The sequence below is a fragment of the Trichosurus vulpecula genome, chromosome 4, assembly GCF_011100635.1.
Source record: "Trichosurus vulpecula isolate mTriVul1 chromosome 4, mTriVul1.pri, whole genome shotgun sequence".
NCBI classification, from domain to species: Eukaryota; Metazoa; Chordata; class Mammalia; order Diprotodontia; family Phalangeridae; genus Trichosurus; species Trichosurus vulpecula.
The window spans coordinates 74,745,286-74,759,770 of record NC_050576.1 but is presented as its reverse complement, the minus strand read 5'-3'; the positions used below and the strand labels follow the sequence as shown (position 1 = coordinate 74,759,770).

Sequence of the window (14,485 nt, the reverse complement as noted above, 5' to 3'; positions counted from 1 at the left end):
TCTGAGCATATCAGAAAGTAAGCAGAGAAATTCACTAAAATCTTAAGTCATAAGAATACAACTGAAATAAAAATATTTTCAATACAGTAACTCTTTATGTAAATAACAAGATAATTTTCAAAAGAGATTTTTCTGGTTAAATGATGCTCATATGCAAAAATTGGTTACTTGAGTCATTTTTGATGAAGATTGTTCTAAAACATTTTTAATAAAATTCTTTCCTTTTTAAACATATTGAACTTCACTTAGTCTTTCACTTCATGATTCAATCGGGGCAGCTAGGTGGCACAGTGAGTAGAGCACCGGCCCTGGAGTCAGGAGGACCTGAGTTCAAATCCGGCCTCAGACACTTGACACATGTACTAGCTGTGTGACCTTGGGCAAGTCACTTAACCCCGATTGCCCTGCCAAAAAGCAAAAAAAAATTAAAAAAGAAATACTTAAAAAAAAAATGATTCAATGCTATCATTATTAACAAGTACTATATTTGATGTCTGTGATGTGTACTGCCTTTGGAGGTTAAGAAAAGTACCTAGAACTGGGTGCCCAAGCCACCAAGTTTTATTTAATTTCTGCTTTGAATTCAAGGGTTTTTTCTTCTTTCTTTCACATCAGGCTGTCAGTTATTACAGCTACATTCAGTCTTTGTTGTTTCCCAGCATCTCTTATATACATTGCCTTTTCTTCACTCACACAACCACCACCCAAGAACACCTCTCACTTGACTTATTGCAATAGATTTTTAATTGATCCCTCTGACTCACTCTAATCCATCTTCTACTTAGTTGCCAAAGTGGTTTTTTAGGTCTGACTATGCCACTCTTCTATTCAAAATCCTCCAAGATCAAATAATTCTCTTCACAACCATGCCCTTTCCTACCTTTCCAGTCTTCTTACATTTTATTTCCTTCCATGTGCTTTTACAATGCAGATACAGTACTGTATTTGCTATTCCTTGATGATGCTTTATCTCCTGATTGCGCCTATGTACAGTCTTCCCTTCTCAGTGCTTGGAATATACTCACTCCTCACCTCCGCTTCTTGATTTCCTTAGCTTTCTTCAAGATATGACTCAAATCCCACCTTCTGCAGGAAGTCTTTCCTGTTCCTTCCCAACTTATCCCACCAAAGAAGGGGCACAGAACTTCTTTGCAGACAGTTTTTTTTTACATGTTATAACCCCATTCAAATAAGCTACTTGAGGTTTTTTTCTTTTCTTTGTATCCCCAGCACAGTGCCTGGCATAAAGTAGGCACTTAGCAGATGTTGTTTGACTTGCTGAATGACTGGAACAGCATATTGGATCCTTATGGACTCCATGGTTTGTGCTTATTTTTGGAGGGTTGACATTGTCAAAAATCTGACTTACCTAAATAGAGCATGTCATATAATTTTTCAGTATTTTTCCAGCAGTTTTTAACCACCAAATATTAAAGCACTTTACCAGTTTGTCAAGGCATACTGTACTCCCAGAAGATAGCAGTTTTGAATTTTAGATATAGTACAGTATTTATTAGGCAATTAACATGGTGTCAGAATACATGGCTTTGAATGCCAGTTCCACCACTTATTTGTCGTGCAAAATTGGGGTAAGTTAAAGATCACTGAATTTTTATAGATGAAAGGAACTTTTAGAATAATCTAGACCAATGTAACCACTGAAACCAAGGGTGAGAAAAGCAATTCACCCAAGGTCACTCAACAAATCATTCACCCAAGATCATTCAACAAGTCAATGCCAGGCTTTGTACAAGAACACATCTAGTACTCTTTCTCTATCCCAGATGCTAACTGAAGTTAAGTATCTCCCAGGATTTTAATTTCCTCATCTGAAAAATTGGGATAATAAAACCTGTAATGCCTCCCTCCCTCAAAGGGTTATAGCAAGAATCATGAGAGGATAAATGTGACTGAGGCACAAAATACTCTTTCAATTACTATGAAGCAAAGCACAATAGTTTCCAACTGTCACATATTATTTCCATATATAATCCCTTAATAAATTTTACAGCAATAAAATTTAAATACTAATGAAACAGGACCAGCAACACGCATAAAACAAAACATTTTAATTTCATTTTCTTTGAAGAATTAAAGGAATTAAAACTTTAAATTAGAAACCCCTTCTCATGACAATTTAATTGTCATCACCCCCTATTCCTTTACAAAGTTTCTCTTCTGGTTAAATTAGACCAATGACAATAACTTGATAGGTGGGCTCTATATTTGCATTTCTTGAATTCTACGATGGATCAGAAATCATCAATTGCAGGAAAAACATACCAAGATGTCATCTGGTATTCCCTAAATCATAACATACAAATGCTATTTTTATGAACTAATTATTTAACAATAATTTATGTAATTGAGGGTATTAACATTCTAGGTCAATTCTAGAAGCCACTACTTTGTCTTAGTTTTCTTAGTTATTATTATTCTCCATTCAGGATTTCTAAAAATTGATGTTTCACTGCTTAAGTATAATTGGAAAATAAATCTAGTGACTTTAGCACATATAAAAGTCATTTAAATTTAGTTACTGTGGCTATTTTGACAATTAACACTAGGGAAGAAACTATGTTATGGTTTTATTATTTGTTAAACAAAATTATAACGCGATCTTCCTTGTCTGATAATATTGACTATCCATATATACCCCCAATATCCACCCTTGACCAATAATATAAAACTGTGAGATAAATGGGTGGATATTTAATATAGTCTGTCACCTTAGCTTCTCTCTAGATAAAACTAAATGGCTGTATCTGATCAATATTGGATCAAAATCATTACTTGCTTCTCATTTGCACCAAACTCCAACCAAATGGGGTAACACACCCAAGTAAAAATGAAACCAAGGTCTCTAACTATCTCCAATGGGTTAAGAAGGCTAAAATTAAAAAACAATTCAAGGATTTAGTGGTAATATAGAAATGAGAGCTACCTTTTTCATCAGGCAATGATGGAATGCTATCACTCTGGAGGGAATCATCCACAGCAGTAAGAACTTGTTCCTGAATAAGACTCTCGATCTTTTCAGAAGCAGGTTTCTTCTCATTTTCCTTAGACAACAGAACTGAAGAACTTTCTTGGTGGCTGTTACTGCTTCTGCTCCGTTGATTTTTATGACAGCAAAATAAATAAATCAACAAACAAAATACAAGTTATTTAAATGATGACCCTGACCTCTGAAAGTACAAAATGAAGAAAAAATGCAAAATAACAAGTTTCAAAAGTTAGAGTGCCTTTTTTTCTATCAGCATGAAATGAGCTTGTGTAAGTCAGCTAATGAAATCCAATAGCAATTTATTAAGCACTTGCTGTGTACTACATATACAAAGGAAAAAAAAATGAAAACTAGTCCTATTTTCCAGGAATCAAATGCTCCTGGAAAATAAAGGTTTAGAGGCTTTAGGAGGAAAGAAGATGATTTGTCACAAAGGCAATAAATGAGGAAATAACCATGCCGAAAATTTTTGAAAAAATGTTAGGAAAAATACAAAGTTTTTCTACCATCATAGTTGGTGCCCAGGACATGGTAGGTGCTTAACAAGTAAGTGGTAACCACCTAAATGAGATTTTACTACACTTTGATCAAGGAGACAGCCTAGTCTTAGCCTGACTTGTAGATACCCTCTATGGAAAAGCAGCATGCTATACATGTACCATATAGGGTTATTGTGTGGACCAAATGAGGTATATGTATATAAAGTACTTTGCAAACTTTAAAGCACTTTCTAGCCAATATAAATAACAGATATTTTTACTATGATTTTTATTACAGGGTAAAATAGTAAAGGGAAATGTAAAAGTTAGTACTAAAATTCTTCCCATGATTTAATGGTAATTCCACATTCCTTTTTTTGCCTGCTGTTATTGATGAGTCATTTTAGTCATGTCTGACTCTTTGAGACCCTCATTTGGAGTTTTCTTGTCAAAGATACTGGAGTGGTCTTTCATTTTCTTCTCCAGCTCATTTTACAGATGAGGAAACTGAGGCAAACAGGATGAAGTGACTTGCCCAGGGTTACACAGTAAGTGTCTGAGAACAGATTTGAACTCAGAAAGAGGAGTCTTCCTGACTCCAGGACTGGCATACTACACACTTCACTACTTTCATATACAAATATTTTAATCAGATTAATGAAAATATATACTTCAATGAATCTGTGATTTCACTCATGTGAGTACTCCCTCAAATAGCAACTCCTATATGTTTTCTCATCCTGGGCAACTCTTATTCATATCTTCCCATAAGTCCTCTATAAAGGACCACCTAAATTTTGGAGACCTTCTTCTAGGTCTCTTGACACAGGATAGATGCCAATACATACATGGGCTGTCCATCTGTTATCCTGTGTTCTCGGAATTACAGAATCTCAGAGTTTAAAGGGTTGTCAGAAGCCAACACTATAACTGGGACCCCACTGGCTGGGACTTGGAGGTCATTTGTTCTTCCCCTAGGTGACAAGCCTTGGAATTATCAATGAAACAATTCAAAGTCTGAATAGTTAATATGGTAAATTGTTAGTAACACTATATGCATAGTCCATTTACTCTTCCAGGAATATATCTCTGTCCTCTGTGATATTCTTTACACAGTTCTTGGTGTGCTTCATTGATAATATGCTGTAACTTATTTACACCTGGGAAGAGGTATCCCTTTGTTATCCTTTCTTTGGGCAACGACCTGTAACCTCAACACTTTGGAGAAGGCAGTAGGATATGATTTACAGCAATACAGCAACATTGGAATAACACTAGTGTTTAAAAGATGGACCCTTCCTTTAGGGAGAAGCTCAGGGCCATTAAGAGCACAATGCAATTTCCCAAAAGCAATCCAGTCCAAACTCTTCCTCCTATTTAATTCTGGGCACAATTCAATGTTCACCTACAGTGTCTATCCACCATGACTGAACAAAGCATTTATTAACAATTTACAATGTGCAAAAACCTGTGCTAAGTGCTACAAATACAAACACAAAATTAAGAAAGTTCTTGCTCTCGAAGAGCTTACATTCTAATGAGGGAGACAATACACATGGAAAGTTTCTGCTACAAGCTAAATAAAAAGGTCTCACAGTCCTTAGGGTGCAGCAGTAACAGATGTTAATGCCTCTGCTTTAATGTCATTTCCCCTAATAAAATCATGTCAGTTTGTGATACTGAACCATTTGACAGTAACATATCCTTTGGTAATACGAGTTTTCTCTTATGGGTATTCAATGGTTGTGGCTGTAGCACTTGCAGGAGCAGTGGCCAAGCTGCATCCCCATAGGGGTTGCTTCTCACGATGATGGCTAAGAGTACTGGGCTGTCCTGGCCTATTTCTATGTGCGGGAGTTGGTAAGAATGGCTGGCCTCTTCTCCACATTAGTTCCCTCCTTGAATGATGGCCATGAAAACTAGTCTAGAAGCAGGACTGGTAGTCTGCCACTCTCAGAGGTCCTGTGCTTATCTGCCTGTGAGTGGCACCTGGTCAGCTGCTATTGCTGGCATTGATGAAGAAAGTAAGGCTCTCCTCCACAATGATTTCTCCTCTCAATAATGGCTGTGGGAGCAGGGCAGGTTGTTTGGGGAACATGCCATTCCCAAGGCTCTTGTGTTTAGTCTTGGGCTGTCTATATCAGGATTTGAGGGGAGTTGGTGGTCAAGGTGGTGGTGGAGACTCACTAGCTGGGAACATTCTGCTTTGTCTCTCTCTCCCCACATAACTGTGTATGTACTGATGGACTAGCTCTATAGGATGTCCTGTGAGCTCCCTTCTCTCCTTTATCCCTGATAAAGGGGTGACCCTTTTCTTTGACAACGATCATACCTCAGTCAGTCAAATAATAACTCAATTAGCCAACTAGGATCTATTAGGAACCTACTCTACGCCAGGCACTATGCTAAACGCTGGTGATACAAACAAAGCAATAAACGGTCTGCTCTCAAGGAACTCAAACTCTAATAAGGGAGACAACATGCAAACATGTCCAAAAATATATATACAAGATAAATTGTGGGCAATCTCGGAGGGAAGACAGTAAGATTAAGAACTGAGAAAGACATCTTGCAGAAGGAGGGACTTAGCCAAGACTTCAGAGTTGGGGAAATGGAATATCATGTTCAAGAAATAGTCAGGAGAACAGTGTCACTGGATCAGAGACTACATATAGCAGATTAAGGTGTAAGAAGACAGGACAAGTTAGCACGGGGACAAGTTATGAAGAGCTCCGAATGGCAGAGGAATTTCTATTTGATCTTAGGGGTACTATGACACCTTCTACCTGATGCCTTTACTGATCCCCCAAGCTACTAATACCTCCCTCCCAAATTACTCTATATTTATATATGTACATGCTGTTGTCTCCCTTGTAAGCTTTTTGAGGGCAGAGACAGTTTCATTTTGGTCTTTGTCTCACTATTATCTGGCACTAGGTGGGTCCTTAATAAATTTTTCTTGATTGGCTGACTGAATGTCCTATTTATGTCTAGACATCAGCCTTTAGCCACTTGAGTTTTTTTGTGCAGGCAATTTGAGCAAATACTTCTGAATTATTAAGGCTCTCATTTAGGAGACTCTGGAAAGTAATGGGAACTGATGTAATTAGCTCAATGTCAATATGAATGGGAGTATCTTGAAGACTGACTTTATCACCTGTTGTGAATTCCTCTTCCATTTGGACTCTGCACTAGAAATCCTTCATGATGCTGGGAAACATCTTTGATGAGCATATATTCATTGTATTATGCCTTATTTGAAATTTATAAATCAAAATGTCAGTTATGTATGCTCTTACATCTTTCAAAGAACCACACATGATTTTAATGAATCCATGGAAGACACCTTGTTGATGAGCCTGTCAGGAAGCATTTTGTTCTACCTAACTAAACTATTTTTTACAGTCAAGAAACAAAATCCATCTTTTATTACCTGTTACCTTTAAGTTAAATGGATGACTATAATGATGTGGTATATGCTATGAAACATAATCCGCAAAGGTCTGTATGTTCCCTTCTTAAAGCTTCATTAACAATGCCCAAACAGAAATGTAGATTACTCTCATCAAGATTATATTGAAATGAAAAAAAATATACGGAACCATAGTTACTGACAATTTCTTGAATGACCTTTATGGGTAATAATAAAGTCTTTGTTTATTTTCCCCAAGCATGGGGTATCTTCCCCTTGACACTCAAAAAACTCTTGTCACCTCAGGCACGAGCCTTCACTGTGGATATTTGGTCTGGTTCAGTGGTTCTAGCTACTTCCATATTCAGCACATAGGGGACAATGATATTACTCAGCAAACCTGAGTTTAAGTATTATCTCTGACCAGCTATGGCATCCCAGGTAAATCACTTAATCCTGAAGTGCCCATATGATTTCTAACACTATAAATTGCTAAGCAGGTGCCAATCTTCATTGGTAGAGGGAGTTTCCTCAATAATGAAATCACAAGTCCACCCCACCCTCCCAGTAATATTATTTAATTTATATGTTATGATACTGATTATAAAATAAAGTTGAAGTATTCTCCTTTACCTCTGATCATAAGTCTTGGATTTTGAGGCCTCTGAATAACTATCAAAAGACGGGGAATACTTTTGGTTCTTTGAGTCAGAAGTCTCTTCTTTACTCTGAGAAATTATAACAGAGTCACTTTTCCTGTCAAAAAAGAAATAGGAATAAAAAAATCTTTAGAAAGGAAAAAGGTTTTAAAAATTGTTCAAAAGTAGCATGAAATTAAAAGTATACAAAGAATGAACTGCATACATAATATGAAACCAAAGATAGGCCAAACCGTGTGTGTGTGTGTGTGTGTGTGTGTGTGTGTGTGTGTGTGTGTGAAAACAGATTAAAGAATATCTTCTAAAGAGGAACAAAAGAAAATAATTTTGAATGGATAGCAGTATATTCTTCAATAAGACCATTATTTGTGTAAAAACTTATATCAGTGTTTGAAATAAAAATAATTCATACTCATACCACTGCTCCCATCAGCTCTGGACATTACAGTAGCAAAGCATAGACAAAATTTCAATAACACAAAGATAATGCCATAGTAGTTGCATCCACTTTCCACAAGGAAGCCATTGACAAAGAAGATAAAATGACAATAAAAATACAAACCAGTATTTTTTGGTTACATATCAATAACAAAAGCTTACTATATCTACTTTTCTGAAATATTTTAAAGACTTAAGTAACTCTTTTGCAGGTTTCCTAAACTGTAACACCTGACAAACAAAAAAAAAAGTCCAGTTTATAATTAGGCAAAACAATCAATGATAAATCTGTGATACAATGGTTCATATACTTAATACATTGGGAACATTTGTGCGTATCCTAGCATATATTATATTTTTGTTTGTTTTTACATTCAATTTTTTTTAAATTTAATTTATTTATTTAACATATTTAGTTTCAGCACTGGTTTTCACAAGAGTTTGAATTACAAATTTTCTCCCCATTTCTACCCTCCCCCCCACTCCAAGATGGCATATATTCTGGTTGCCTGTTCCCCAGTCAGCCCTCCCTTCTGTCACCCCACTCCCCTCCCATCCCCTTTTCCCTTCCTTTTTTGTAGGCAAGCTAAATTTCTACTCCCCACTGCCTGTGTATCTTATTTTCTAGTTGCATGCAAAAAACTTTTTTTTTGTTTTTGAACATCTGTTTTAAAAAACTTTGAGTTCCAAATTCTCCCTCTCCTCCCTTCCCACCCACCCTCCCCAAGAAGTCAAGCAATTCAACATAGGCCACATGTGTATCATTAAGTATAACCCTTCCACAATACTCATGTTGTGAAAGACTAACTATATTTTGCTCCTTCCCAACCCCTCCCCCTTTATTGAGTTTTCTCCCTTGACCCTGTCCCCTTTCGAAAGTGTTTGTTTTTGATTACCTCCACCCCCATCTGCCCTCCCCTCCATCATCCCCCCCATCTTTTTTTATCTTCTTCCCTCTTCTTTCCTGTGGGGTAAGATACCCAATTGGGTATGTATGGTATTCCCTCCTCAGGCCAAATCTGGTGAGAGCAACATTCACTCATTCCCCCCTCACCTGCCCTCTCCCCTCCTCCCACAGAACTGCTTCCTCTTGCCACCTTTATGCGAGATAATCCACCCCATTCTATCTCTCCCTATCTCCCTCTCTCAATATGTTCCTCTCTCATCCCTTAATTTGATTTTATTTCTTTTAGATATCTTCCCTTCATCTTCAACTTACCCTATGTCCGCGCGCTCTCTCTCTCTCACTATATGTATATACATACACACACATTCACTTATATATATACATAAACATATATACATATATGCGTATTCCCTTCAGCTACCCTAATACTGAGGTCTCATGAATCATACACATCATCTTCCCATGTAGGAATGTCAACAAAACAGTTCACCTTTAGTAAGTCCCTTGCAATTTCTTTTTCTTGTTCTTTTTCTTGATTACCTTTTCATGCTTCTCTTGATTCTTGTGTTTGAAAGTCAAATTTTCTATTCAGTTCTGGTCTTTTCACTGAGAAAGCTTGGAAGTCCTCTATTTTATTAAAAGTCCATATTTTGCCTTGGAGCATGATACTCAGCTTTGCTGGGTAGGTGATTCTTGGTTTTAATCCTAGCTCCATTGACCTCCAGAATATCGTATTCCAAGCCCTTCGATCTCTTAATGTAGAAGCTGCCAGATCTTGGATTATTCTGATTGTGTTTCCACAATACTCAAATTGTTTCTTTCTGGATGCTTGCAGTATTTTCTCCTTGAGCTGGGAGCTCTGAAATATTCCTAGGACAATTCCTAGGCGACAACATTCCTAGGAGATTTCTTTTTGGGATCTATTTGAGGAGGCGATCAATGGATTCTTTCAATTTCTATTTTGCCCTGTGGCTCTAGAATATCAGGGCAGTTCTCCTTGATAATTTCTTGAAAGATGATATCTAGGCTCTTTTTTTGATCATGGCTTTCAGGTAGCCCAATAATTTTAAAATTATCTCTCCTGGATCTATTTTCCAGGTCAGTGGGTTTTCCAATGAGATATTTCACATTGTCTTCCATTTTTTCATTCCTTTGGTTCTGTTTTATAATATCTTGATTTCTCATCAAGTCACTAGCTTCCACTTGCTCCAATCTAATTTTTAAAGTAGTATTTTCTTCAGTGGTCTTTTGGACCTCCTTTTCCATTTGGCTAATTCTGCCTTTCAAGGCATCCTTCTCCTCATTGACTTTTTAGAGCTCTTTTGCCATTTGAGTTAATCTGTTTTTTAAGGTGTTGTTTTCCTCAGTGCATTTTTCAGTATTTTTTTTGGTCTCCTTTAGCAAGTCATTGACTTGTTTTTCATGGTTTCCTCGCATCCTTCTCATTTCTCTTCCCAATTTTTCCTCTACTTCTCTAACTTGCTTTTCCAAATCCTTTTTGAGCTCTTCCATGGCCTGGGACCAGTTCATGTTTTTCTTGGAGGTTTCTTTGTAGGCTCTTTGACTTTGTTAACTTCTGTCTGTATGTTTTGGTCTTCTTTGTCACTAAAGAAAGAATGCAAAGTCTGAGACTGAATCTGGGTGGGTTTTCACTGCCTGGCCATATTCCCAACCAACTAACTTGACCCTTGAGTTTTTCAGTGGGGTATGACTGCTTGTAGACTAAAGAGTTCTATGTTCCATGTTTGGGGGGGATGTGCCAGCTCTGCCACACCAGCACTGCTCCTTCCCCAAGAACCCTCAACCCAGACTGGGCTTAGATCTTCAGCAGGCTGTGCACTCCTGCTCTGATCCGCCACTTAATTCCTCCCACCAGGTGGGCCTGGGGCCGGAAGTAACAACAGCTGTAGCTGCCCCACCTCCACTGCCCCCCCCCCCGGCGGGGGGGGGAGGGGGGGGGCTGGTAGCCAAACCTCGAACTTCTTCCACTCCCGCAGCTTTTCCCACTACCTTCTCCGCAGTCTTTGGTGTTTGTGGGTTGAGAAGTCTGGTAACTGCTGCAGCTCACTGATTCAGGGTGCTAGGCCCCGCTCCGCCCGGCTCCTGGTCTGGTGGGTCCGAGCCGCTCAGTTCCCAGCTCCCAGCTCCGTGTGGGATAGACCTCACCCAGAGACCATCCAGGCTGTCCTGGGCTGGAGCCCTGCTGTTTTGTGGGTTCTGCAGTTCTAGAATTGGTTCCGAGCCATTTTTTATAGGTTTTTGGAGGGACTCGGCAGGGAGGTCATGCTAGTCCCTGCTTTCCAGCTGCCATCTTGGCTCCGCCTCCTACATTCAATTTTTATCTTATTTTTTTTCCTCAATTACATGTAGACAAAAAATTTTTAACATTAGTTTTTTAAAATTTTGAGTTCCAAATTCTCTCCCTCCTTGAGAAGGCAAGCAATTTGATACAGATTACAGTAGTATAGTAGTCGTACAAAACATTTCCATATTAGCCATACTGCAAAAGAAAATGCAGACAAAAAAAACCCACAAGAATAATAAAGTTTAAAAAGTACCTAGCATACATTATATAACAGATCATGATTTAAACTGAATTTATAAAATGAATAGTTCTTCCTAAACCACCTTCATTTCAGCTATTTAAAGATAGTAATGATTTCCAGTAGCAACAAGATTTTTAAAAGGTTAATAGAGCAAATAATATTACCTGTCTGTATCAGTTCTGGCTCTCAACTGTTTCATGAACTCTGAATGCTGCTGCCGCTGATGATCAATAAGAGCTGTTATTGGTGCTGCTGAAGCTGTGACAGCATCTGATATCTGGTTTCGTGCCAATTCTGTCATCTAAATGTGGGATCATAAAACAAAGAGTAAAAGTAAATGTAGATAGCTGTGGCAATACTATAATAAAATTATATCAGATCTCTTAAGGAAAGTGGCATGGCAACGTGCATCTACTGGCCAGCTGTGCAACCTGGGGGCAAGACCTTTAGCCTTTCTCAATTCCAATGTCTTTAACTGTCAAATGATCTCCCATCTAGCTCTGAATCTAAGATCCTATCAGATAAATTCTACCTGATCCATAAAACACTAGAGTGGGGAACCTGCAGCCTCGAGACCACACGTGGCCTTCTGTGTCCTTGGGTGCAGCCTTTTGACTGAGTCGTTTTATAGAACAAATCCTTTTATTAAGGGGATTTGTTCTGTGAAGTTTGGATTCAGTCAAAGGCTGCACTTGAGAATCTAGAGGGCCACATATGGACTTAAGGCCATAGGTTCCCCATCCCTGCCCAGTAATTACAAGTGATATCTTCTTCCCTTGACGTCTCATCATTATTACTGTCTGTATTGCTACTACTGGCAATTATGCCTTATGAAAAAGTGTTGCTTCTGTGGCTCTGAAATATATCCTTCCAGTCTCTCAGGTTTGCAACCTAGAAGTCATCCTGGCTTCTTCACTGTCTCTCACCCTGCCTCCCCACATCTTGCTGTCAAGGCCCATGGATTTAACCTTGGCCACATCTCTCCAATACATCTCTTTCCTCTGACACCACCACAACTCTAGCCAGGCCATCATCACTTCATGTCTGGACTACTACAATAGTATACTGGTGGATCTGCCTGCTTCAGGTCTCTTCCCACTCCAATCTATTCTCTATTCAGCCATTAAAGGATTTTCCTGAAACCAGGTCTGATCATGTCTCCCACCCACTCAATAAACTCCAGGGGCTTCCTATTGCCTTCAAGACCAAATACAAAATGCTCTATTTGGCATTCAAAGCCCTTCAAAACAAAGCCCCCTCCTCTCTTTCCAGTTTTCTTATATTTTACCCTTCCCCCCATACAGGTACTCTTTGATCCAGCAACACTGGCTTCCTAGCTATTCTATGAATAAGACACTCCACCTCTGGGCTCCAGGCATTTTCTCCGGCTGTCTCCCATGTCAGTAATGTTCTCCTTCCTCTGCTCTAACTACTGACCTCCCTGCCTTCCTGTAAGTTCCAACTAAAATTCCACCTTCTACAGAAAGTTCTTCCTAACCCCACTTAATTCCAGTGCTTTCCTCTTTTAATTATTTCCTCTCTATCTTGTATATATCTTGCTTTATATATATTTGCATGCTGTCTCCTCCATTAGACTGACTATAAGCTCCTTAAGAGCAAGGGCTGTCTTACGCCTCTTTTTGTATCCTCAGCACTTAGTAACCACATAGTAGGTGGTTAATAAATGTTTACTAAATGAATTTAAATCTTTTACCTTTTGATTTTTTACATGTTTATCTCATCCACCAAAATAGATTGTAAGCTTGTAGAGGGAAGAGATCATGTCCTATTTTTTCCCCCTTTCCCCTTACAGCACTTGTATTAATGCCTGGAACACTGTAAGTACTTTATAAACACTTTATGCCTAATGAAAATCAATTAGTTTTTTATGGATACACAGAAAACTTTATTATTCATAACAGTGGGTATTAATTAAATTTCCTTCTGTTAAGTGAGATAAAATTTGTCCAAAAGCCAAATACAGGGAAAAGTGTTGAAAAGCATTTTAATGAATATTTACTCATCCATTTTCCAAAGACCAACCTAGCTAAGTACAGAGGTGAACATCACCAGCAGGCTGGCCACTTGGTGATGAATTTTGGCTGCATAGCAAACCATAAACAGCAGAAAAATACAAAATGGCTCTCAGTTCTACATGGTTTCTCTACTTCTGCAGTAACAATAGCAAAGTGCTAGGAAAAGGGATATAGGGAACTAAGAATCACATGGCTTTTAATCTGTGAATAAGACTTGAATGAATAAATGAAGTATTTAATATTAAACACTCATTATGTGTAAACTACTGTGTAAATCATTTACACTGAAGATACAAACAGAAAAGAAAGTTTTCAAGGAGCTCACATTCTAATATAGGGAACATTTGTATTGATATTTTAACTGTGAGATCCATGTCCAATGACTAATGAGTGGGTGTACTGCTGGAGGAACTGAGTCATATCAGTCTTGACATTCTTGCTATGAACTGAACCAAAAGAAATAACGAAGTTACAGCTCAGTGGAAGTCTGGCTTACAAGTATTTCCTGGAGAGAGGCAAAGAAATTGGTGAAGCAGGTTTTACCAAAAATCTAATGGCAACAGGAAACACATACAGCAGATAAATCAAGGATGAGAACCGAGAAAAGACCAGGATATTTGGCAATTAAGAGACTGCTGGTAATTTTGGAGGGATGATGAATGATGAAGTCAAAAGCCAGATTGCAAAAGGCCAAGGAGTGAGAGAAGGAGACGATAACACAGACAAGCTTTTTCACAGAATTTGGCTGAGAAAGGGAGAAAACAAAAGCTAGAGGGGGTGGTAATGTCAAGAGAAGATTTTTTAAGGATGGAGGAAGACCTTAACATGTTTGAAGGCAGTAAGGAAGGAACCAGTGGATAAGGAGAGGTTGACTGGGGGGGGGGGAATCTGAAAGAGAAGACAGAATAGGGAGTAAGTACACAGGCAGAAGCACTGGCCTTGACAAGGGAAAGGGCTATGTCCTTATCTGAGACTGGAAAAAGGAAGGGGAGAAGTTTTGT

General features: G+C 38.4%; 1 protein-coding gene across 1 annotated transcript in view; it reads right to left on the bottom strand.

The window, feature by feature from the left end:
- Positions 1 to 14,485, bottom strand: part of CEP350 (centrosomal protein 350) — a 179,924-nt gene that overhangs the window by 78,126 nt on the left and 87,313 nt on the right. The window contains exons 20-22 of the mRNA XM_036756981.1: positions 11,613 to 11,749; positions 7,532 to 7,654; positions 2,945 to 3,108 (exon numbers count right to left, since the gene is read on the bottom strand). Of these exons, the coding sequence (XP_036612876.1) occupies positions 2,945 to 3,108; positions 7,532 to 7,654; positions 11,613 to 11,749 (424 nt within the window). The remainder of the gene's footprint in view (positions 1 to 2,944; positions 3,109 to 7,531; positions 7,655 to 11,612; positions 11,750 to 14,485) is intronic.